Source organism: Telmatherina bonti (genome assembly GCF_933228915.1).
Source record: "Telmatherina bonti genome assembly, chromosome: 12".
NCBI lineage: Eukaryota > Metazoa > Chordata > Actinopteri > Atheriniformes > Telmatherinidae > Telmatherina > Telmatherina bonti.
This window is the reverse complement of record NC_136610.1, coordinates 7,578,394-7,602,377: the sequence shown is the minus strand read 5'-3', so window position 1 is coordinate 7,602,377 and position 23,984 is coordinate 7,578,394. Positions and strand designations below refer to the sequence as shown.

Sequence of the window (23,984 nt, the reverse complement as noted above, 5' to 3'; positions counted from 1 at the left end):
CCTGTTCATCTAAACAGTGATTTTATATGTTCCTGGAGCGGTTCTGGGACGTTCCTGGGACAGATGTGGAGCGGTTCTGGGACGTTCCTGGGACAGATGTGGAGCGGTTCTGGGACGTTCCTGGGACAGATGTGGAGCGGTCCTGGGACGTTCCTGGGACAGATGTGGAGCGGTCCTGGAACGTTCCTGGGACAGATGTGGAGCGGTTCTGGAACGTTCCTGGGACAGATGTGGAGCGGTTCTGGGACGTTCCTGGGACAGATGTGGAGCGGTTCTGGAACGTTCCTGGGACAGATGTGGAGCGGTTCTGGAACGTTCCTGGGACAGATGTGGAGCGGTTCTGGAACGTTCCTGGGACAGATGTGGAGCGGTTCTGGAACGTTCCTGGGACAGATGTGCAGCGGTTCTGGAACGTTCCTGGGACAGATGTGCAGCGGTTCTGGAACGTTCCTGGGACAGATGTGGAGCGGTTCTGGGACGTTCCTGGGACAGATGTGGAGCGGTTCTGGGACGTTCCTGGGACAGATGTGGAGCGGTTCTGGGATGTCCCTGAGATGGTTCTGGTTCTGGGGTCGATTAGATTCCAGGGAGACCTGGAACCGGATCGTCTCTGTCCCGGGATGCAGGCAGGAGTCCTGCAGGGAGCAGTGGAGGTGTGCGTGTGCGCATGTTGTTGTTTATGTTGTTGTGAGACATCGGGTCTGTAGGTCAGACAGAGGCGAAACTTCTTGCTTTTGACGTAAATATTGATCATGTGACCTGTCAGCATTCCAAAGTGACTCAGAGGAATCTGAGATGTGACCCCGGGGCCCCTGGAAGACTCCTGAGGGGCCAAAAGTCTTCAGCAGCTGTCTGACTGATGATGATGAAGATGATGAAGGAAAAAGTGAAGTGGGAGTTCTCTGTGAGCAGATCAATAAGTGAGAGTATTTATGAAGCTACTGATCAGATCCATAAATCCTAATGATCCGCAGGATTCCAAACTGTTCCTGATAGCATCAGCTGTTTCCAGGATTTCCTCCTCTTCCTCCTCCTCTTCCTCTTTTAACTGGTCATTCTGTGATTATGATCAATATTTTTATGGTTATTAGACGAGACAGAGACGTTTAGAAGATCTGGATTCAGCTGGGATGATGTAAAGCTGTTAGAGCTGCAGACGTTTATTGATCAACGATCAGTTTGTCGCCGCGAGACGAGTCTGAGGGTAGCGCAACGCAGCGCAGCGCAACGCAACGCAACGCAACGCAACGCAACGTAACGTACTGTACCGTAACGTAATGTAACATAACATACCATCTTGGCTTTGTTCCGCTTGTTAGAAGCTGAATTAACGTGGAGCAGCAGAGAGGAGCTCTGTGTGTCGTCATCCAGCTGGTGTCAATAAACAAACAAACAAACAAAAAAAACTAATCTACAGAAAAGTTGTAAAATGTTTCTTAATTTCAACGAACAATAACTTGTAAATAATTCCAGATTAGAAAGCAGCAGTGTGGGTTCTAGTTTGATTAACGATGAATAATCCATCATCATCATCTTCTTCATCCTGTCTCTTCTCTGAGGTCCCTCCAGGCTGTAAAAGTCAGTCTGATGAAGACTTTTGTCTTTTCTCTTCATCTTCCTCCATTAATGTCTTGTGGACTGGAAGTCGGCCTGCAGGTTCTGAACCTCACGATGCTGCTGGATTACGTGGTGCTGCTTTAATGACTGGTGGTGTCTGGTTCTTGTGGTCCTGGTAACTGGACCTTGGTTGTGTCTGGTTCTTGTGGTCCTGGTAACTGGACCTTGGTTGTGTCTGGTTCTTGTGGTCCTGGTAACTGGACCTTGGTTGTGTCTGGTTCTTGTGGTCCTGGTAACTGGACCTTGGTTGTGTCTGGTTCTTGTGGTCCTGGTAACTGGACCTTGGTTGTGTCTGGTTCTTGTGGTCCTGGTAACTGGGTTCTGGTGGTGTGGTTCTTGTGACTGGATCTGAGTTGGGTTCTGACTGAATGAGGTATGAGGAGATATTTCGGCGTGTGTGTGTAGGTTCCAATGTGTGTGTTTGTTGGTGGTCGGGTTGGGGGTGGGGGGTGTTAAGTTGTGATTGGACGAGGTCAGGATTTCTCTCTTCCCAGGTCGGGTCGGTCGGCCTGCGTTGGGAGAATTTATTTGCACAGATGTGTGTGTGTGTGTGTGTGTGTGTGACATATTGTCTAAGCTGTAACTCAGAGTGGCGAGGCCTCCACTCTTCCTCATGGTCTTCATCTCCCACCTGAGGGGGAAGACTACACCTCCGCCTACAACTGCCAGCTCCTTCCTCCTCCTCCTCCTCCTCCTCCTCTTCCTCCTCGTCGGCTCTCTCCGACACGTCGTCCTCGTCTCCATGACCACATTGTTGCTGGCTCCGCCTCCTCTGACCTCACGCTGCTCGTATGAGCACGTCAACAAAACTACAAACGATTACCAGAGGAGCAGGTGACTACCTTAATGGACCAGTGTGTGTGTGTGTGTGTGTGTGTGTGTATGTGTGTGTGTGTCACAGGATGAAGGATGTTTGTGCAGAAACAGCTGACTGGAGGAATGCTGCAGCTGTGTTGGTCTGAATATCCTCCTACAGGCTTAACTTGCAGGTATACCTGATGTGTGTGACACCTTCAGAAAATAACGCAACACCTAGTTTTCAACCAGGTTCTGGTTTTGTGCTTTTTAACAGATAGTTAGTCATATATAAAATGCAAATATCTGCTTCTGGCTTATGAAACAATAACTCAAACGGCTCCTGTCCACCTTCACTCCCTCTCGACAGTTACGTTATACCAAGCGTTACCACGACTACGTGGGGCTAAAACACAAGCCAGACTCTTTTCCTCTGACTCTCCACGGCGGTGGAACCAAACTCTGTTCGATCCGCTGAGTCCTTGTCTACTTTTAAGAGCAAGCTGAAGACTTAGCGGTTCAGGGAGCATTTCCACATTTAGGTCAAGTCTTCTATTCGTTAGAGGAGTTGGAGAACATCGTCCAGTTCTTCGCAATGAATCACTGAGTTAGCTGCACCCAAAACGATGTCACAGGATCAATTATTTCTGTATTTTAACAAAGGGTCTACTGCAAGGAGGGATGGGAACAAAAAAAAATTACTGCCTGTAGAACACCAGGTGCGTTTCTATTACACCTGAAATTGCGAAAAAAAACCCTAAATATTGCAATAAAAAATGCCAATGGAAATGCCTACATTTCAAATATCGCTAAAAAGTTTTAACACTCTCATGAGAGTTGTGACCAGTTCATTCCCGGTAAAGATGGCGTGGTGAAGAACAAACAACAGCAAATTTAAGAGTTTTAGAAAAGAAAATGAGGGAGAAAAGCTTAGAAAAACTGGAGCAAATTCTCCGCAGCAAGTTGAAAACACTATTAACCCGACATGGCTACCTTCTGTGACCAACAATTTTTGTAAAATCCTGCAAGAGAAACGAAATTTTACAAGATTTTAAGAGACTTGAGGCTAATGTGCTAAACGCTGTTCAGTGAAAAACACCCGCAAATCGCAATTGTTGTTTGTCGAAACTTACAAATATCGCTTTTATTTTGCGAAAAAATGTCGTAGAAACACAACTACTATGGTCCAGCTGGACTCCAGCAGTCTGACCAGAACTTATCTATGACGTCCTCGATTGTTTGATTGCTTGCTTGTGTTGCCCTCACTCTCATATGTAAGTCGCTTTGGAGAAAAGTGTCTGCTAAATGACAATAGAATAGAATAGAATAGAATAGCCAGTTATTCATATATAAGTGTGTTAACAATCTTTCAACAAACTTAAAAAACATTGGAACGTTTTAGGAAGTGTTATAAAATCAAACTGGAGTTAGGACTTGGTGATATGTTGAAAATTTCACATCCCGACATTGCTCATTTTATATTCCCATAATGATATACTTAACGATATAAAACTGTGTGTAATGTTGTGTCAGTCATCAGCTATGTGTCTGTCATCTTGGCAACAGCAGCAGAGATCTCCTTCCATCTGGGGGAACTATGGCCGTATGACATTTCACGGGTAAATACCTGCTGCAGCGTTTGGTCTGGAGTTTATTATGAGCTTTCGCCTCCACTTGACGCTGTTTTTGCTCATTGACTCTATTCTTTATTCTGTATTCTTTATCCTGATTCCTGCGAAGGTGATAAAATGAGTTGGTTGTGTCGGAGTCCATTGTTGGGACTGTGAGCTAGTCTGTTGTCGGTTCCACGTCGGTCTTTTTATATCCAAACCGCATCCAGAAAGAAACTTCCCTCTTTTATAAACAAGCTCATCAGTTTGGGTTGGCTCCTCATCTTTTAGTGAATTATCCTGCTCTGAAACACGTCTGCTACCATCTTCCTCCATGTTTGTTTATATATTGCATCGTACATGCCGTAAAATCCTGCAGTAAAGCAGCTTATCGTGGCGTAAACGAAGAAGCCTCATATGAAACGACAAACATTTTCTATTGTCCAAACTTTAAATATCGTCATATTGCCCAGCCTTAACTGGAGTGACTGGACATTACTGGATCTGGGGATGTGAGCAACTCCAGTCTTAGACAACTTGGCGTGGCGTTGCTACAATGACTAAGACATTCTGTGGCTGCTGACTCACTAAAAACCGCCTGAATCAGAGCTCACAGACGAGTGAAATAAACCTTCCAACAACGAAGTACTGTTTGCAAACAAAATGTCGTATCAAAAGAATTCTGTAACCGTGAGCGCCAGAATGTTTGGAGGAACGCATGGAGGGAATATATTTCACCCTGATGTGAGCAGAGTTTAAATGGTGGCGAGTTTAAAACACAGGAGAATCCAGGTTTGTTTCCAATGGAGGTTAATTGGAGGAAAAAGTCGACTTTATGATGTTTGGAGCAATGTAACTAAAAATCTGTAAGTCTCAGCTCTTTCGCACCTGAAGCTCATTGAAAACCAACTTATTCCTCCACTTTGATATATAATGTGTGTATGTGGGGGGAAAATTCTGAGCAAGAGACACACCTGTTTGGAAATATTCAGAAAAGCCATTTGGGCCAGATTTAGAGTGTGGAGGGATTTTCGGCACTTTTCTGATCCGTGCTAAAATGTAACGATTGAAATCTGGAGAAGACGCGAAGATGTCCCTCCGGTCAGTTACGTGTTGATCTTTTGTGACTGTAGCAGCCGCTTGGATTAACCACTCAAATGCAGAGAGCTTCGACTGGTGCAACTTTAATTCTCTTCTTTTCTTTTGGCATTCTGATGCATGGCACTGTGAAAACTATCAAAATGGACATAATACAAAGGCCATTGTACCACATTTCAACAAACAACACATGTAAATCATGTCTGCATTTTTAACTTGATGCAAATCACCTCAGTAAACCCAAATAATGAATATTCACATAAAATCAGGGTTTAAACTTATGAATTACAGTCCTGTTAAATAAAGAATTATAATATTTTCCTTTTGCCAAAAATAAATGAACAATTCTCTTTTACAATGCAGAGGTACTGACACGTGACTTTTCCTACCTCCTTCTGCTTCCAAGGGCGCCAAGTTTGAGCTCTAGCATTCTGTCCTCACACACATCTCACAGTGGCAGTCATTACATGTGGAATATAACATACAACAAAGACCCAGAAATGAACCATTATTAAATAAATCCTTACACGTTTCAACAGACAACAAGTAAATCAAATTTTGATTACCAACTCTGGAGCAATGAGAGTGGCTGTTTTAATGCAGTGTGGGAATCTGGCGATAACAGGAAGTAGCAAAGATAGCCGAAAGTAGGAGAGGAAGAATGACGCTCTTCAAAATAAAAGCGTTAAAAAAAAAAAAGCAAAGTGGCAGACTTGCACCGTTTGCCATTAACAAAATTAACTGACATTTACAGTGACTTATTTAAAGGTTGGATGATGTTTGTAGGTGAAAGCCAAGTGGAAACCTCCGGAGGTTAAAAGTGAAGCCTGTGCGAAAGTGCATAAAACTGCAGTTCCCCCTTCATCCACTAGGGGCGCAAAACAGAGCAAATCTCCATAGACTCCCATGTTAAAAAGACCAACTTCACAGCAGAAATAAACATGTTTACAGCCTGGTTCAAAAATCCATTTTAGGTTTAATAGGTCAGGTTTACCTTCATGACAACTGTGGGGGGAGTGAATTTTTTTCTAACTCACCCGTTTAAAAGTAATTTAATCTCGAAGTTCGGCAAATTTAGGGGCGTGTTCTTTTGATTGACAGGTACCCGATCTCCCGCTTCAACTAAGAAGAACGTAGAACAACCGCGGTTTTTAGCTGGTTAACAACATGACTTAGCTTTAGCCCGCTTACCTCCGTTAGCTGGTTAGCTCCTGTTAGCTGTTAGCTCTTTGCTACAGAAAGCTCGGAGTTCGCTTGATGTCAATCATCCACCATGACGCTTACAGCCCCACTCTCAGCTCCACCTCTTTGCCCATATTTGTATTTTCCGGGCGAGACGACGTGCATGCCCCTGCCAAGATAGCGATGGTAGGAACCGCCCACGGAGCTTCAATTCACCTCTTCAGAAACCTACGGGTGACGTCACGGAGGCTCCGTCCATCTATTCATATACAGTCTATGGTGAAAGCTGGCCTGAGCTGCGTGTTTCTGACTCATTTCACCCAAACCCTGTTCATTCCTATGGGACAGAAAGTTTAGCATCAAACAAACAAACAAAAGTTTCTTGCTATAACTGTTGTGTGTGTGAAGGTGAAACAGTGGGTCATGACATGACAAACATGTGACAGTAACATGTAGTAATGTTTTCAGCATTATTAGACACATAATTATAAAAATAGACTTGGGGAAAAGGGGGGCTGGTGTCCACCGAATGGTTGCTGAGTTTTCACTGGAAAAGGTAAAACTCTGATGTTAAACCAGTTCCTGATGAACGACAGGGTGTGTCGGTAGCATTTAGGATGAAATGAAATGGGTCACATGGTGTCAGCATCATGTGACCACCACTGGAAAGCAGACAGTGGATGCTGGGATGACCTTTGACCTGCTAGCTGTGTTACCATCCAGGAGTCTGCAGCTGATCTGAGCATCATCCATGTCCTGCTGATGGTTTCCAGATGTTGCATTTGATCGCTGATTGGCTCTCAGACTTGTGTGTGTGTGTGTGTGTGTGTGTGTGTGTGTTTCTGATCCGTCTGCGTTCCGGTTGGCGACATTTCCGTCCTCGCTGTTAAACGGTGAATCAGTTCCTCGTTAGCTGAACTGGAAGCTGCAGAACAAACAGCTGCAGGTCGCAGTTTGACGTCTGTGAGATCTTTTTACACTCGCGCATCTTCACACGTTCGACACCTCACAGAACGCACTAATTAGCACACACACACACACACGCGTGGTCATTGTGTGAGCGCGTGCAGAAGCCCCTCAGTCTAAAGACTAATTTGTTGGTAATTGCAGCGTGACAGGAGCAGCCATTCCAGCATCGAGCCGCCGTTTCCCCGAGCCACTCGTCCTAATTAGGAATGACACACACTATTAAGGTGCACAAATGAAAATCAGTCAGGGGGCGTTTCCTCCCCGATGGCGCCCGCCGCCATTGGGCCCACAGCACAAGGAAAGCTCCCACAATGCATTCCTGTTAACATCACAGGAAAAGCTGTGTTGTTGTTAAATCAGGATAAACTTGACATCACGCCGCGTAGCGCTAATCAGCAACAAAATATAAAGCATCAAACAGCCTGAGGATGTAATCTGATTACTCTTCTCTGAGTATTTTTTTCATGATTATGCAAACAGATGATTTATTTATTAAATCAGATTCAGTTTACAGACTTTTTCTAACCATGAAGTGTCACATTAGGGAGAAATCTGTTCCAATTATTCAGATTTCACACACACACACACACACACACACACACACACTCGACCTGCTGCTTGTTGTTCCTGCCCCAGCTCATTTGTTCACATTACATGGCTAATAGGATCTGACCAGACAGGTGTGTGAGAGAAAACACACACACACACCTGATGGGTGAATGTAAAGCCTCCATAATTAAACACACTGGACTGTACAGCTGCTAAATGAACATATTTTCACTTAAAATCCAACATAATTTGATTATTCTTGTGTAGATTCACACTCTGCCATCGCTCTATCATGTCCACCGAGTACCAGTTTGGACCCGTTTTTGCTCCAGAACTGCCGTTATTCTTGCTCCATGTTGACGTGAAGCTTCACACAGCTGCTGCACATCCTGATGAGAATCTCCCGTTCCACCACATCCCAAAGCTGCTCTGCTGATCTGTTGATCTGATCCTACCATGTGGATGTGGAGCTGAACTGGAGACTCATCAGACCAGCAACGTTTCTCCATCTTCTATTGTCCAGTTCTGGTGAGTCTGTGTGAACTGTAGCCTCAGTTTCCTGTTCTTACTGACAGGAGGGAACCCGCTGTGGTCTTCTGCTGCTGGAGACCATCTGCTTCCAGGCTGGACGGGTTGTGTGTTCAGACATGATGTTCTGGTTGGAACCAGTGCTGACTGGACTTCCTGTTGTCTTTCCATCATCTCCAACCAGTCTGTCCATTCTCCTCTGACCTCTGACACCAAGCAGACGTTCTGGTCCAGACAACTGCTGCTCGCTGGATGTTTTCTCTTCTTCAGACCTTCTCTGGAAACACTGGAGATGGTTGTGTGTGAAAATCCCAGTAAACACTCAGACCAACAAACATGCCGCGTTCAAAGTCACTTAACTCCTCATCCTCTCGTTCTGATGCTCAGTTTGACCTTCAGCAGGTCGTCTTCATCACGTCTACATGAATAAATGTACTGAGTTGCTGCCGTGTGATTGGCTGGTTAGATACTAGTGTTTACTAGTAGTTGAACAGGTGAAAACAGTCGGGTAGAGAACTGAAAACTGACATGAAGTCATAAACCAGAGCTGCTCTCATCCATTCCTGTCCTGTAACTTTTACTCGCCTCTCTTCTGGAACGCAGCTGAACCAGATTAATGTCTCGTTACCCGGCCTCTGAATGGCACGCGGTGGAGCGAATTCAGCCGTTTGGTTCAGGTCTGTTGGAGAAGAGATGCTGGACAGTAGATCTCGAGCACCGGAAAGTCCTCCATGAGTTGTTTAAGTTCAAGTTAATCACCAGAAACTAGCCGCTGAACTGTGGATAAACCATTTTTATGTAAATATCTCTCTCTATGGTGCAACATAAGGGACAACATTCACACCAGAGAACGTAACTCTCACAGGTTGTGTGGGTCACATGACCTGTTTCATCACTTTATAGATAAAACTTTGCTCCAAACCCTGTTAGCTCATCTTCTGCCCCCTGGTGGAGACCTTTTGCACTACAATAGTCAGACACACTAAATGCAAAATATATTATTTTATATATATTATATTTTATTATTGTTTTAAATATTCTGTTTAGGTATTATGTAAGAATTTAGCTGGAAAAAGGAGAAGTTTGTGTTTTGGGCCAGTCGTTAAATGGTTAAAAATGCTGGAGCTGCATAGAACTAGTTGGCTTTAACTAGCAGCTCATCTGATCGAAGTTTCTCATCAGTTTGATCCATAAAATCCCAGAAAACAGTAATAAATGTTTGAGATTGAGATTTAGAAGTTAAATGGAGTTTAGAAGTTAGCGTCCAGGTTCAGCTCACCGCTGCCAGATGTTTCCACAGCGTGTTATTAACCAGCTCAAACTGCTCTCCTTCTAGTTTCTTCTTGTCTCGTTCAGTTTCAATCCACCAGTTCTCCCAGTTCAGTTGTGTTTGTCTTGTTTTGTTGTTGTCATCAGCTGATCTGGGTTTTCTGCTAGCGGCAGCGGCATGCTAACATCCCAGCCTGAGGCGTGTAGACAGGAAGCTGCTGCTCTCCGGTCGGCATGGCGATGGTGGGAGTTACGTCACTTGAGGTGTCGAGTCTGATGAGATTAACTGGCTGATTAACGTGGGGAAAGCTGCGAGTGTGTGTCCTGTATCAGAGTGTTTGCTTCTCACTGAATCAGATTTAAACATCCATCGTTTATTTGATTAACGTCCTGGCAGCCAGACGAAGTGTGTGTTGATACGGATGTGTGTGAGGCCACACTGGTTAAAGACCCACACAGCGGTCACACTCCATATCCTGTGTGATTAATGACATGGCGTGTGTGTGGACGTTCAGCACGCTGCAGTCTGGAGATGATTCACATCTTTTAGAAGCTGATGCGAGCGTCAGTCAGTGGATCAGATGTGGGAGTTTTCACTGGAGGGACTTTCAGGCCAAAGATTCACTTTTAAAATTAAAAGATGAAGAAAAAATTCTCAGGAAAAGAAATGAGAATCAGCTGAGAGAGAAAAAGCTGCAAAGATGTGAAAAAAGAAAACTGCAAAAAGACACAAGATGAGAACCAGGGTAGAGACAGAAAACTGCAATGCGAGCAGAACGCCGGGAAGATGAGGAAAAAACGAAACAACTCGGAAACAAAGAAAAAAATGTTCAAAAAAAGATCTTGCAAAGGAATTAGTCCCAGTTTGTATGACCAGTTATCCCAGTTACATTGTGTTTACATTGTGTGGAGAGAAGAATGACTATTCTGAATCCATCTTCCTCCAAAAGATGTATCAATGTATAGATTATCTCCATCTGTCGTCAGCTCCTCTACCCAACGTGTCAACCAGCAGCTGCGTTTCCGTCGCCACGTTTCCTAAATATCGCAACAAAAACCGGTGATAGAAACAGTTTTTACGCCGTCATGAGGCAACTTTTAAATTATAAAAGTTCATCGCAAAAGTGTCATGGAAACCCTGTTTTTGCATTTACGCCTCCCCGGACATGGCGTAAGGGGTCACATGACCAGTTTATTTCAGATAAAGACGGTGTGGTGTAGATGGACGGAGGAGGCGGAAATCGTTTCACCGCCGTCCTTCAACAGCAAAATGCAGTTTTACGATGAAAATGAGGGAGGAGGGCTTTGAAAAGCAGCTGAAACTCCTCCACGGCATGTGTACAACACTGAAACAACACTACCTGGCAACATGGCAACCTGGCTACCTAGCAACTGGCTACTAGGCGACATGGCGACCTGGCTACCTAGCAACCTGGCGACCTGGCAACATGGCGACCTGGCTACCTAGCAACCTGGCGACCTGGCAACATGGCGACCTGGCTACCTAGCAACCTGGCAACATGGCGGCCTGGCAACCAAGCAACCTGGCGACCTGGCTATCTAGCAACCTGGCTACCTAGCAACCTGGCGACGTGGCTACCTAGCAACCTGGCTACCTGACAACATGGCGACCTGGCAAAAGCCACAATCAGTGGTTTCTTATGAGCTAAACACCGTTAAGTGGAAACAAATCACATTTATAGTTTTTTATAATTTTCGAAATAACGCTTTTATTTTGAAGAAAACAGGAAAGGAAATGCAGCCAGAGACATCTGGGTGTCCTCCATCTTCGTCAGTTTTACCTGAGAATGTGATGCTGGTCTTAGCTTGCAGCAGATTTGTGTTTTCTGGACATGTTTTTTCAGTAATCAGCTCTTCGTCAGACCTTATAAAGCCAACGTATGTTTAGACAGCAGATCCATCATCATCATCCTCCTCATCCTCATCCTCATCCTCATCCTCATCCTCATCCTCATCCTCAGCTTCTCGGCTTCAGCTTCACTTTCTGAACTTTCTGCACTCATTTCCAGCGTTCAACACCTCCAGCAACACGGCTGCTTGTTTAGTGGTGCGGCGGTGAAAAAGATCCCCCCGGAAACACTTTCCCACTGAACCAAGTTCCCAACATTGTTTCAGGAACTAAAGTAGAAACTGGTTTCAACTCAAACCAGTTTACTGACCAGTAAACATCATGAAACAAAAACAAAAAAAGCTTTTCTGATCTGTTTCTGTATGTTGCTGACCGTCTGCAGGTCAACGTACAACTGTACAACTTCCCAGTTCTGTCAGGGAAACTGGATCCCAGTCGCTGATCCAGTTTCACTGGTCCTGGTCGACCCTCCGCTTGTTTCCTCGCTGTGGTCTGACAGCCGGAGCTGAACTGGTCTGACTGGACATCAGAGAAACATTCACAAGTCAGACTGAACTGTTCCACGCGGCTGCTGCAGCATTGCCTGCATACACACACACACACACACACACACACACACACACACACACACACACACACACACACACCGATCTGCTGGTTCTGGAAACGTTTGCATCTCCAGTGAACCTTAATAGTCCTTCAGGTTGAACAGAAGTTGATTCTCCTCTGATCCCAGAAAAGATTCATCGGCAGCATCCACGCTGTGTGTGTGTGTGTGTGTGTGGATATGAACTGACTCCACACACACCCGGCTGTGTGGCTCAGTAATTGTTTGCCGAGCGCTCGACACGACTCCTGCTGACCTTTAATTTTAGGCTTTGTGGTGGAAACGTGCAGATCGCCGGCCGCGGCCCTCGCTCGCCTCTTCTTGTTTGTTCAGTGTGTGTGTGTGTGTGTGTGTGTGTGTGTGTGTGTGTGTGTGTGTGTGTTCCTCTCCGGCTGCTGGAGTGTGATTTACACTCCGGGCATGTTTGAGCGCGCCGTGTGCCATCGATACTGTTTTTATTACACCTTTTGCCAAGTGCTAACAGCCGGGTACGAGCGGCGCTGACGAGTGCATGCAGCAGTAATTAGCATAATTGAAATAATAATAATGCTAACGAGCTTTCTGAGAGGAGGCAGAGCAGCGAGCAGAGGACGAACGTCGCCGTGGCGATCGGCTGTCTGCTAGGCCGCCACACAGCGTGGCGTTTAATGGGATAATGGCTGCTTTAGTGATGCTTGTGATGAAACAGCTGCCAGGTCCGGTTTGGATCTGAATCTGTTTCAGATTTTTCTGTAACATTAATAAAAACTGACCAGTTTCTGGAACACAAACACGACTTTCATCCACGTCTGCAGGCTGATGTTCGTAGAAACACAGCAAGAACATGGACTGAGATCGTATTGATACGTGATTAATCCATGTCGATATTACTGAGTTAACTGTCTCATCCCACCACACAGATTATAAAAACTACATTAGAGAAACCCAGATAAAAAAAAACAGATTATAAACAGTGGATCATAAAAACCAGATCACAAAAAAGGATTACAAACACAAGATTATAAACACCAGATTATAAACAGTGGAGTAGAAAAACCAGATTTTAAAAACCAGATTATAAGAACCAGATTATATTGACTAGATAAAAATAACAAATATTAAAACCAGATTTTGAAAATCAGATTACGAAAACAAGATTATAAAGACCAGATCATAAAACTATATTATAAAAACCAGATTATAAACAGTGGATTATAAAGACCAAATTATAAAAATCAGATTACAAAAAAAAGGTTTTAAAGACCAGATTATAAAAACCAGATTATAAAGACCAGATCATAAAACTATAATATAAACTATAATATAAAATAATCCAGATTATATGAGAAACTAAAATAGTTTAATCCTGTTTAAATAGTTATTAACATCACAGATATGTTCAGACAACAACAATAACAACGTTATGTTTTCCATCAAACAACAAAGTGATTTTTGCTTTGAACACGTCCAACTTTAACCCTTTAACGCCTGCTGACGTCAATTTATATCAAAAGACTTCTTTGTTTATTTTATTTCTTTCCTCGTAGTTGTTCTACTTTATTTATTTATTTGCTTTAATTTATTCTTATTTATTTATTTATTTTACCATTGCCAATCTTTATATATTGATAGTTATTGAATTGTTTGATAAAAATTATTAACACCCCCCCTTTTTATCCTGGATTTATTATTTTAAGATAAATTAATGTGAATAAATTAAAGTGTTTACAGGTTAAACTTGATCTTTTTAAATTTTTTACATCATCACTGAAATGAGAAGAATTTTGTTTACATGCCGATCAAACCCCGAACCTCGCAGTAATCACGCAGTTGTAATAATCAGATACGACGGGTCAACATGCAGTCCTGAAACGTGATGTTAAAAAGATTCTGGTCGACATTTTCCAGACATTTATCAGATTTCTTTTAGATTAAATGCAGTGATGAAACTTCCTGTTACTCTCCAAGTGTCATGTTTATGTTGAACCTGGCACCGCCGCCGGTCGTACCGTCAGCTGCTAATGTGGAAGCTAATAATTACAAAAGATTTGTTTTTACAGACAAATTTTTTTTACTTCATTGACGCTCTGATTTCCTGCTTTTGGGATCTTTTTCTGTGCTTTATCAGAAAACTGCTATGATCTATATATGTCGCCCAAACACCAAGTCAAACATTGTTTAAAGTAGAAAAACAAAAAGATAAAAACCAATAATCTTAACTAAATGTTCATCCTAACTTCTTACAGGGGCGGATCTAAATAATTTCTAATGGGGGGGCTGGGCACAGACATGCAGAAAGATTGAACATGTAAATGAGAAACGATTAAAGAAAACGACGTAGATTTTAGGAAATAATGATCCGTTTAAAAACTAAAGTGTTTGACTGATGTAAAGATTCATCAACGTTTGTGCAAATCAGTCAGCAATCATTTTAATTTCTGCCTCATGATGAAGACCGTCTGATCAATGACGGTAAAATTCCTGAATAAGTGGTTGTCATGGTAACGTGCAGATGATTTCAGCTGGTTCAGCTGAAACATCTTTTAACTTTTATCTTCCAGATTCTTCGTCTATATGACATGATATTGACCCACTTATTGGAATATTCCAGATTATTAAACATCGTAAACTTAAATCAAACTTCATTCCACTCAACGTCGTTCCATGTTCTGTGTTCCTCACCGCAGAGAGAACATGTTCTCCTGCGCTGCTTTCAGTTGCAGTTGGACATCTGAGGTTTAGTCAGTTTACATGCTGCTGGGACGGTACCTGCAGAGCGCTTCGTTGCTCCGTGTTGCAGAAACATCGATCTGATGCGTTCGTCTGCTTTTAACGTTCAGATGTGACAGAAAAACATAAAAAACCCTAAAAAATGGAATCAGCTGTTTTTATCCTCACCTGCCGACATGTCAGAGATTCCCTGCTGGATGCTGACGGGCGTCTTGTGTGTGAGGTGAAGTCAGCTGCTGATTGCACCTGCAGACAGGTGTGTGTGTGTGTGTGTGTGTGTGTGTGTGTGTAACTGATAAAACAGATGCTCGTGGCTGTTTTTCTTCACGCAGTAAGTCATTGAAAATATCTGTTGATGAAAGTGTTGAAGTCTTCCTCTCCGTCATCCCACTCGCTGCTATTTTTATTCCAACACTCAGCTGCTTTTATTCCCTCCGAGCCTCCATTAAAACTTCCCGATGCACACCTGAACTGCTCCTCTTCCTCCTCCTCCTCCTCCTCCTCCCCGCGGAGTTCCTGTGCAGACTCTCTGCTCTGCGTCCGCCTGGCTAAACGCTGCGAGTTGGAAGAATTAGCCTTCAACAAACTGGTCTACAAATGAGGCATTAGGCATCAGTAATGGAGGTGCAGAAAGGTCACGGCTGTATTAATCTGCCGTCTGGGGAATACACCCCAGCGCCGGGAAGCTCGGAGGCCGAGGGAGCCGGCAAGTTTCCAAAAACAAACCTCCAGCATGAATAAATATTTATGGGTGCCCTGGCGATTGTATTGATTATGAAGCGTTTATGGAAACAAAACGAGCGGGAAAATGAGCTTGATGTGGAGATATTCGGCTGTTGTTCGGAGGGTTTCCCCCTCGGATACTTTGAGCTTCAGGCTGAGAGCAGAGGTCACTTCCTGCAGGAGCATCGACTTATTTCAGGATCAGCAAGGATTTTTATCCGTTTTTTTTTTTTTTTCTAAAGTCAGCAGCTGACTCCATTCAACGACTCAAATCTTCCTCACTGAACTCTCCATCATCCCTGATTTCAGACGGAAATACAAGATGCTGAGAAAAGAAAAGGATTCTAATAACAGTGTGTGTCTGTTTGAAGGTGAAAAAGGCAGAAAAATGTTGTTTCTGTCTCTTTAAGACAAGAAGTGCACGGACTACTTCCTGCAGCTGCTGTTTGGACTTTATAAAGTCTGATGGATTTATGTTCATCAGAGGGAAACGTGTAAAATATTATGAATGAAGAGATTAAATAAAGGTGTCTCTCTCTGAATAAAACAGATGGACAAATATTAGACATAAATCCAGTTAAAAAAAAGAAAGATTTTTTAAAACTTTAGTCAAAAATACACAACAAAGACACAATAATGTCTATATAATTATTATTATAATTTTGTATTTATAATGGTCATTATATATAATAAAATAGTATTGTATATGATTATATAATATATATTAATATAATCGAATATAATCTAATATAATATAACCTAAAATCATTTTAATCTAATGTAATCTAATCAAATATGATATAATGTGATATAATATATAATATATAGAAACATTATATATATGTAAAAATGTATATTATATATTATGAGTATTATACACTATTATATATTATTCATATATCTATATAATTATTATTGTAATAATGTTCAAACTGATAAACTTTTTTTTTTTCCAAATATTTACTCATTTTGAATTTGATGCCTACAACATGTTTGTAAGATGCTGGGACAGATGCGGTAAAAGCCTGGGAAAGTTCATTCATTCATTCATTTTATATACCGCTTAGTCCAGTTAGGGGTCCTGGGGTGTGGGGGTGGTTGTGAGGGGTGGAGTCTATCAGCATTGGCAGGCAGGTGGGAGGGACTGGTCGCCAGTCCACCCCACGACTGGGAATGTTGAGGAAAGCTAAAAAAAAAAGCAGGATGGGGCGAGGTTTGTTACCATGTGACCAGCGGTGTGAGCCAATAGTCAATCAGTTTAGGAACAACGTTTCTCATTGTAAAAAACGTGAATTTGGGGATTTTATTAATCCACAGTTCAGAATATCATCAAAAGATTCAGAGAATCTGGAGAAATCTCTACGAAAGGAAAAGGCTGAAAACGTTAACATTAAACATTAAACACCTGCGATCAATGTGATGATTTTAAAATAATGTTTGAATTGAGTTTTCTTTTTCCTTTTATCAAATACTTATTTGTTTTAGTTTGTGAGATGAAAACGATGATGATGATGGTGGTGATGATGGCTGTGTCTGTGTTTCAGTGGGGTGGGATTGGCCCGAGCCCACTTTGAGAAGCAGCCTCCGTCCAACCTGAGGAAGTCCAACTTCTTCCACTTCGTTCTGGCGCTGTACGACCGGCAGGGACAGCCGGTCGAGATCGAGAGGACTTCCTACGTAGACTTCGTGGAGAAAGACAAGGTTCGTGTTCCTTTCTGACCCATTTTACACATCCAGTTACATCAGATATGTTTTATTTTTAATTTATATACCACATAGAAATGTGGTTCATACCGAGCTGGTAAATATTTCTTCTATTGAACCTGTTTTATTGGCATGTCGAGCTTTGTGTCGTCGTTCATGTTTTAGCTTCACAGTTAAGTTTTAGAGAACGAACGCGTAAAAAAACAAGATTTAATCTGAGTTGCACGTCAGAAGGCTTCACACACAATCAAAATATTCAAATTCACTGATTTTTTCCACTGATTACATTCACATTAAATTCAATCCAACTTTATTTAAACTTTGCCAGTTCACTCCAAAATTATCTCGAGGTATTTTTATGGACGCCGTCCATTTCCGTCCAGTTCATTGTATCCCAGTTATGAACCATTATAAAATGCCACAGCGCTCTTCCGTCGGGTTTACCTCCAATCATGTTCTTATTTACATGAGAGCCTCTAGTGTTGAAGTTAATGTTGCATCTCGTGCACGTGACATGTTATGTCGCATTAATACCGACGTGTCCAAGTTTCGCTCAGCACATGAGGGTGCCATGATACGTACGCAGACGTGTCGCCAGCAGCAGGTATATCCGAGTTCTACGCCTGCTGAGAAAGAAGAAGAAAAACCCGGACGACAATGTCAGATGTTCTACATGGCGAGTAAAGAGTCGGGCTGCACGATTATGACCAAAATAATAATCACGATTATTTTAAGCAATATTGTAATCACGACTATTAATCATGATTTCATACAGCGCAGGCCACGCCCCTTTGCAGAGATAATTACACGAAGCAATCTAATACGTCTCATCCAGTGTTTTGATGCAGCTGTATTTTCCATTCTCGACATGACTTGTTCTCGTCAGTCTAAAACTTCTTACATTTTCCACGAGAAGCTTCGTCTGAAGCCGGGAGGGATCACTGCGATGTCTTTTGTGCAATGAAGCACATTTCATATTTAACGAGCAACTTCGTCTGCAGCAGGGCAGGTTGTGCATGCGGTGGGGTTCATGTATTTTAATGCCACATGTTGTAACAATGTTCGTATGTTTTGCCACCTCGATCAGCTGTTTAATCAAAACAATCCGTTTTACCTGCAACAGACTGGGATCTGGTTCTGCTTCATAAAACCAGACTGGGATCTGGTTCCACAGTAAAAGTTCTACTTTTAGATTCCGTAGGAACCAGAAACCTGCATTCTGAGATTGAAACTTTCTGATGGGAAAATCTGGGCCTCTTTAAATCCGGTTCTGATCCAGTTTCTCAGTCCCACTCAGGAAGGACCTCTACCTGCTCCCAAATATTTCCTCCAGTTTGCGTATCCAGTTGGAAAGTTTTTTCCCTCCTCTGCAGAGCGGTGTGACGGTTCGTCTGTTGAAGTTAAGGTCTGTTCAGCGACATTAAACTCAGGAAGAATCTCATAACGCTGATGATCCTGCTGATAACATCCAGGCAGGTTCGGGGTGTTTGTTCTCTGATCGGCTGCCAGCTGGCTCTACATCCTCCACCCACTCCCTCACCTCACCTCTGCTTTGACCTCTAGTCTCTCGCCCCGACACAAACGCACTGGGACTGAGCCAAAACTCCCAGGCACAGTTGGCACCAAGCGGACGACCGACTCGGGATGAGAGAAATAAAATGGGGGGAGGAGGAAGGTCACCGCAGAGAGGAAAAGGAAGGAGGGAGGTGAAGAAAAAAAAGGAGATTCAGATTTATTTAGTGCTTTTATGACGTCATATTCACCTGGAGCAGGTTGGGATTGGTGGTCGGGATCAGGCGGTGGGGATCAGGCGGTGGGGATCAGACGGTCGGAATCAGGCGGTGGGGATCAGACGGTCGGAATCAGGCGGTTCAGATCTAGATTCAGATCTATTATTTCTGCATCACTGCTGGTTAACTGGGAATGAACTGGGAATGTGTGATTTTAACGCGTTGTTGGTGGTTGTGTGTTTCAGGAATACAACGGAGAGAAGACCAACAATGGAATCCACTACAGGCTGCAGCTGCTGTACAGCAACGGTGAGACTGGCGTCCTGATTTGAAACTCACCCAAACATCAGATCAGATGTGAAACCAGACGCAGTCTGTTTGAAGTCGTTTATGCTGCATAGTCTTCCTGTGGTACTGGCCAAACCCCATCTCTGGTCTGGTTCAGTTTCTCTTTGTGTTGGTTCTGATGCTAAATTCTGCCCCAAGAACATTGTTAAAGGCAGAGTATGCAAGATTTTAAGGCGATTCTTTCCACCACCTGGTGGCAAACACCAGGTCGTGAGTAAAACCACAAAACTGCTACATCCACAAACGTCCACAGGTTGGCAGTAATGAGCTAAACTGACCCCTCACCCCTCCTCCTTTACAGCTCCAAATGAGGGCAGGAATCGCTTGTGAGCTGTAGCTCAGAGCCGCTCTGCAATAAATGAGCTTATACTCCCCCTACTGGTGGAAAAAAAGTACTTTTATTTTTTACTGGTCAGAAAACATTCAAGAAGGGTCTTTGTCATTAATTAAACTTGTAATTATGATTGTAGTTATTTTTTTAGTTAATTTATTTTGATAAGATTGAAAATATTACATACTCTACCTTTAACATAACGTCATTGTGATTTTAGCAGTTTTATGGAATTCAGCAAGAATTTGGTCTTTGTACATATAAAATATTTGGAAAATATGTTGCAATCATCACCATCATCACCATCATCATCATCATCATCATCACAAGGACTGGAGAAGCAAGCGGTGACCTCCAGCGGTTAAAAGTGAAGCCGATGCAGAAATGCCAAAACCTGCAGTTCCCCTTTCATCCACTAGGAGCTCTAAAACGTTGTCAATCCCAATGGACTCCCATGTTAAAAAGACCAACTTCACAGCAGAAATAAACATGTTTCCAGCAGAAATAAACATGTTTACAGCCTGGTACTAAAACATTTTAGGTTTAGATTTGATTTAATCTTGAAATTCAGCATAATTGGCGACATTTCCTTTTGATTGACAGGTATCTGATATTTGGCAGTAAGAAGACAGGAGGTAGCACAACTTTAGCTTTAGCCCACCTACCTTTGTTAGCTGGTTAGTTCCCGTTAGCTCTTAGTTAGCTTGGTTAGCTTTTTGCTACAGGCAGCTCAGAGTTTGATGGGTGCCAATCATCTACCCCCACGCTTACAGCCCCCTCTCAGCTCCACCTCTTTGCCCATCTTGTGTTTTCTTGGAGTGGCGACAACGTGATGCAGCCAAAGAGACGACGGTGGAACCGCCCACCGAGCCTTTGATTCGTCTCTTCAGAAAGCTGAACGTCATGGTGACGTCAGGGTGACGTCATGGAGGCGCCGTCCTTCAGCCATCTGAGCGACTTGCATAGCTGACGACTATTCCAGACGACATTCCTGCACCATCAGACGTCGCCCAGGAATTCTTTTAACACAAAAACTTTTTACTCTTAATAAACCAGAAACTATGTGAAGAACTTTTCCCTCTTTTTAAGCAGGAAACATGAAATCAGAACCATCTGAGAGTTTAAAATGACTCGTCATTTTCACCTCTAATTCATCCCATCCCGTCTGTAATGGCGACCGTGCGACCCTAGGACTGTTGTCAGGGGCAACACTGTCATGACTGATGTGGAGTTGAGGACCCAAATGCAGAAGATGCAGGAATCATATGTGATTTTAATTCCATGAACAAAAGTGAGGGCAGAACTAACAAAATGAACCAGCCACTGACAACACAAACCAATGGGTATAAATCCAGAGAAGAAGAAACTAGACACAGGAGAAACAATCAGAAAATCAAACCAGGTGAACTAATGAACAGGAACCGAGACAGGAGAGAACTAAACAAGGAAAACAGGAAACCAGAACTAAGGAGAAACACAAAATATCATATCATGACACAACACCATGGCAGCCACCATGCAACGTGATTTTTCTCTTTTTTTTTTTTTTTTTAATAACGAAACACTTTCAGAGAATCTGGAATGAAGTGAAACCATTTCCAGTTGTGAAAGAAAAAGTTTTCCAGTCTGGGAACGCGCTGATCGTGGCCTGGCGGCCGAAGTCAAACCGTTTCTTCCCTCCAGATTCGCAGCATCGGCTGATGAAGTGGAGCTGATGATGGGATGCTTCCCTCTGATCCGTGCTGCTCCGCGGCTGGACGGCTTACAGGTCACCTCTCCGGACTCCAGCCTGAACTCAGCTGAACAGGTTGAAGAGTCTGGAAAACGTTTTTCATTACCAGAGCTGAGACATCTGGAATATCTGCCAAGCAGCCGAAGCTGAACTCTGCGTTGTCCATCGGGGCGGGGAGCGTGCAGATCTGCGGCTGATTGGAAACACACAGCTCGGCTTTGGTCTGGCGGCAGTCCAGACGGGCGGGGGGAAGAGGAGTAGGAGGAGGAGGGTGGTCGTAATGCTCTCCGACTCCTGCAGGAGCTGCAGATAAAGTGGGACATAAAAGAGCGTTTCCTTCCAGAGGCGGATAAATCACTCTAATATGAGTTGCTGGATTAGCATGGTGCAGAGGTAATTGACCTCATCTGCAACCGGGACGGATAGCCGCCATTTAGGCTGCAGACTGAGGAGTGAATCATGTCAATTAGAAGCGGAGGAAGCTGCGAGGAAACGGGCCGAAAAACGAGAAGCCGCAGCATCCAGCACAATTAGAGCTGCTGCTCGGCTAACAGGTGTTCCCTCCACCCCACGTCGTGTTGGTGTCACATTTACGCCCGGATGCATAGCTAATAAAAAACAAACGGTCCTGATTGATATTTAATTTGTTGGAGAATGAGGATTCCTTGTTCTCCGGGAGGAGGAAGGCGGCGGGGGGGCCGAGAGGAGGCGGCCCACCCCATAAATAATAAACAGCTCTGCAGCAGCAGTGATGTTTGTGCTTGCAGGGGAGGAGTGTGTGCAAATAGAAATACACAACCAGCACATAAATTATAGCATGACTCATTTACACCACATTATTAGGAACCTTTTTGTGTGAGAGGTTCGTGTGTGTGTGTGTGTGTGTGTGAACTGCTTTTGTCTTTGTCTCATCGGTGTGTGTTTCTGCTGGTCTTCCAGGCATCAGGACGGAACAGGATCTGTACGTCCGGCTCATCGACTCCATGACCAAACAGGTGAGGAGCTTCCTGTTGTCAGCCGTCAGGGTTTCACGTGTCCATGCCGGCACACAAAACCAGGATTAATCATCAATAAGTCATGAAGTTCATCCATCAGCAGGAAAAAAGAAAGAACTTAAACATTTTCTGTGATTCTGAAATAATATAAGATGCAAATGAACTTTGAACAAACAGCCTGAAGATCATCTGTTCACGTCCGAAACGCGACTAAAAATGCTATTTAGCTCTTTCTCTTCCACAAAATGCAGTTTTCACAATTTAAAAGTTGAATTTCAGCTTCACTGAATCAAAGTTAACTTATGAACACTAAAAATGTAAACAACAACAAAAACAAGATCCTGAAAGATGTTTAGGACTCCAAAATGCAACGTCATACCCAACAATCAGCTGGTTGGTCATTTATCATGCGGCACCCTCCTCTTCACCTGGTCCGTCTTACTAGTTCTGGTTGGACCACGTTTTTTCTCCAGAACTGCTTTAATTCTTGCCATCAGAGATCCAACAAGGTGGAAATGATTTTCCTCCATGTTGACATGAAGCATCACACATCATGATGAGAATCTCACGTTCCATCACAAAGCTGCTCTGCTGGATGTAGATCTGGTGACTGTGGAGGCCGTTGGAGGACAGTGAACTCATCGTCATGGTGGAGATGATGTGAGCTTTGTGACATGGTGCATCATCCTGCTGCAAGTTTCCATCAGAAGATGCTACAATGTGCTCAGAAAGGGATGGACATGGTCAGCAGCAGGACTCAGGTAGGCTGTGCTGGTTAAAACCATGTCATACTGGTACTAAGGGGACCAGACTGGGACCAGAAAACCTCCCCCCACCATCCCACCAGCAGCAGCCTGAAGCGTTGATCCTGACGGCAGGATGGATCCATGTTGTCATGATGTTTCCAGCAGATTCTGATCCTACCATGTGGATGTGGGGCTGAACTGGAGACTCATCAGACCAGCAACGTTTCTCCATCTTCTATTGTCCAGTTCTGGTGAGTCTGTGTGAATTGTAGCCTCAGTTTCCTGTTCTTACTGACAGGAGGGAACCCGCTGTGGTCTTCTGCTGCTGGAGACCATCTGCTTCCAGGCTGGACGGGTTGTGTGTTCAGACATGATGTTCTGGTTGGAACCAGTGCTGACTGGACTTCCTGTTGTCTTTCCATCATCTCCAACCAGTCTGTCCATTCTCCTCTGACCTCTGACACCAAGCAGACGTTCTGGTCCAGACAACTGCTGCTCGCTGGATGTTTTCTCTTCTTCAGACCTTCTCTGGAAACACTAGAGATGGTTGTGTGTGAAAATCCCAGTAAAATCTCAGACCAACAACATGCTGCGTTCAAAGCCACTTAAATCTCCTTTTCTTCCTCGTTCTGATGCTCAGTTTGACCTTCAGCAGGTCGTCTTCATCATGGGTTGCTGCCATGTGATTGGCTGATACAAGCATGTGGACCTGATGAGTTGGACGGTGACTGTAAAACAATACTTCTTCTCGATGTCACTGGTTAAATCTAGGAAAACGTTTCCAGAATGTTCTGCTTTCCCATCCATGAAAAGTTTCTCTGAAAATCCCTACGAAGGTGAAACTTCTGACTCCGAGCGTTCATCAGCAGACG

General features: G+C 43.6%; 1 protein-coding gene across 3 annotated transcripts in view; it reads left to right on the top strand.

The window, feature by feature from the left end:
* Positions 1-23,984, top strand: part of LOC306763421 (transcription factor COE3-like) — a 208,660-nt gene that overhangs the window by 5,782 nt on the left and 178,894 nt on the right. For all 3 annotated transcript variants that reach the window (XM_079250214.1, XM_079250215.1, XM_079250213.1), the window contains exons 2-4: positions 17,071-17,227; positions 19,206-19,269; positions 22,311-22,366. In XM_079250214.1, the coding sequence (XP_079106340.1) occupies positions 17,071-17,227; positions 19,206-19,269; positions 22,311-22,366 (277 nt within the window). The remainder of the gene's footprint in view (positions 1-17,070; positions 17,228-19,205; positions 19,270-22,310; positions 22,367-23,984) is intronic.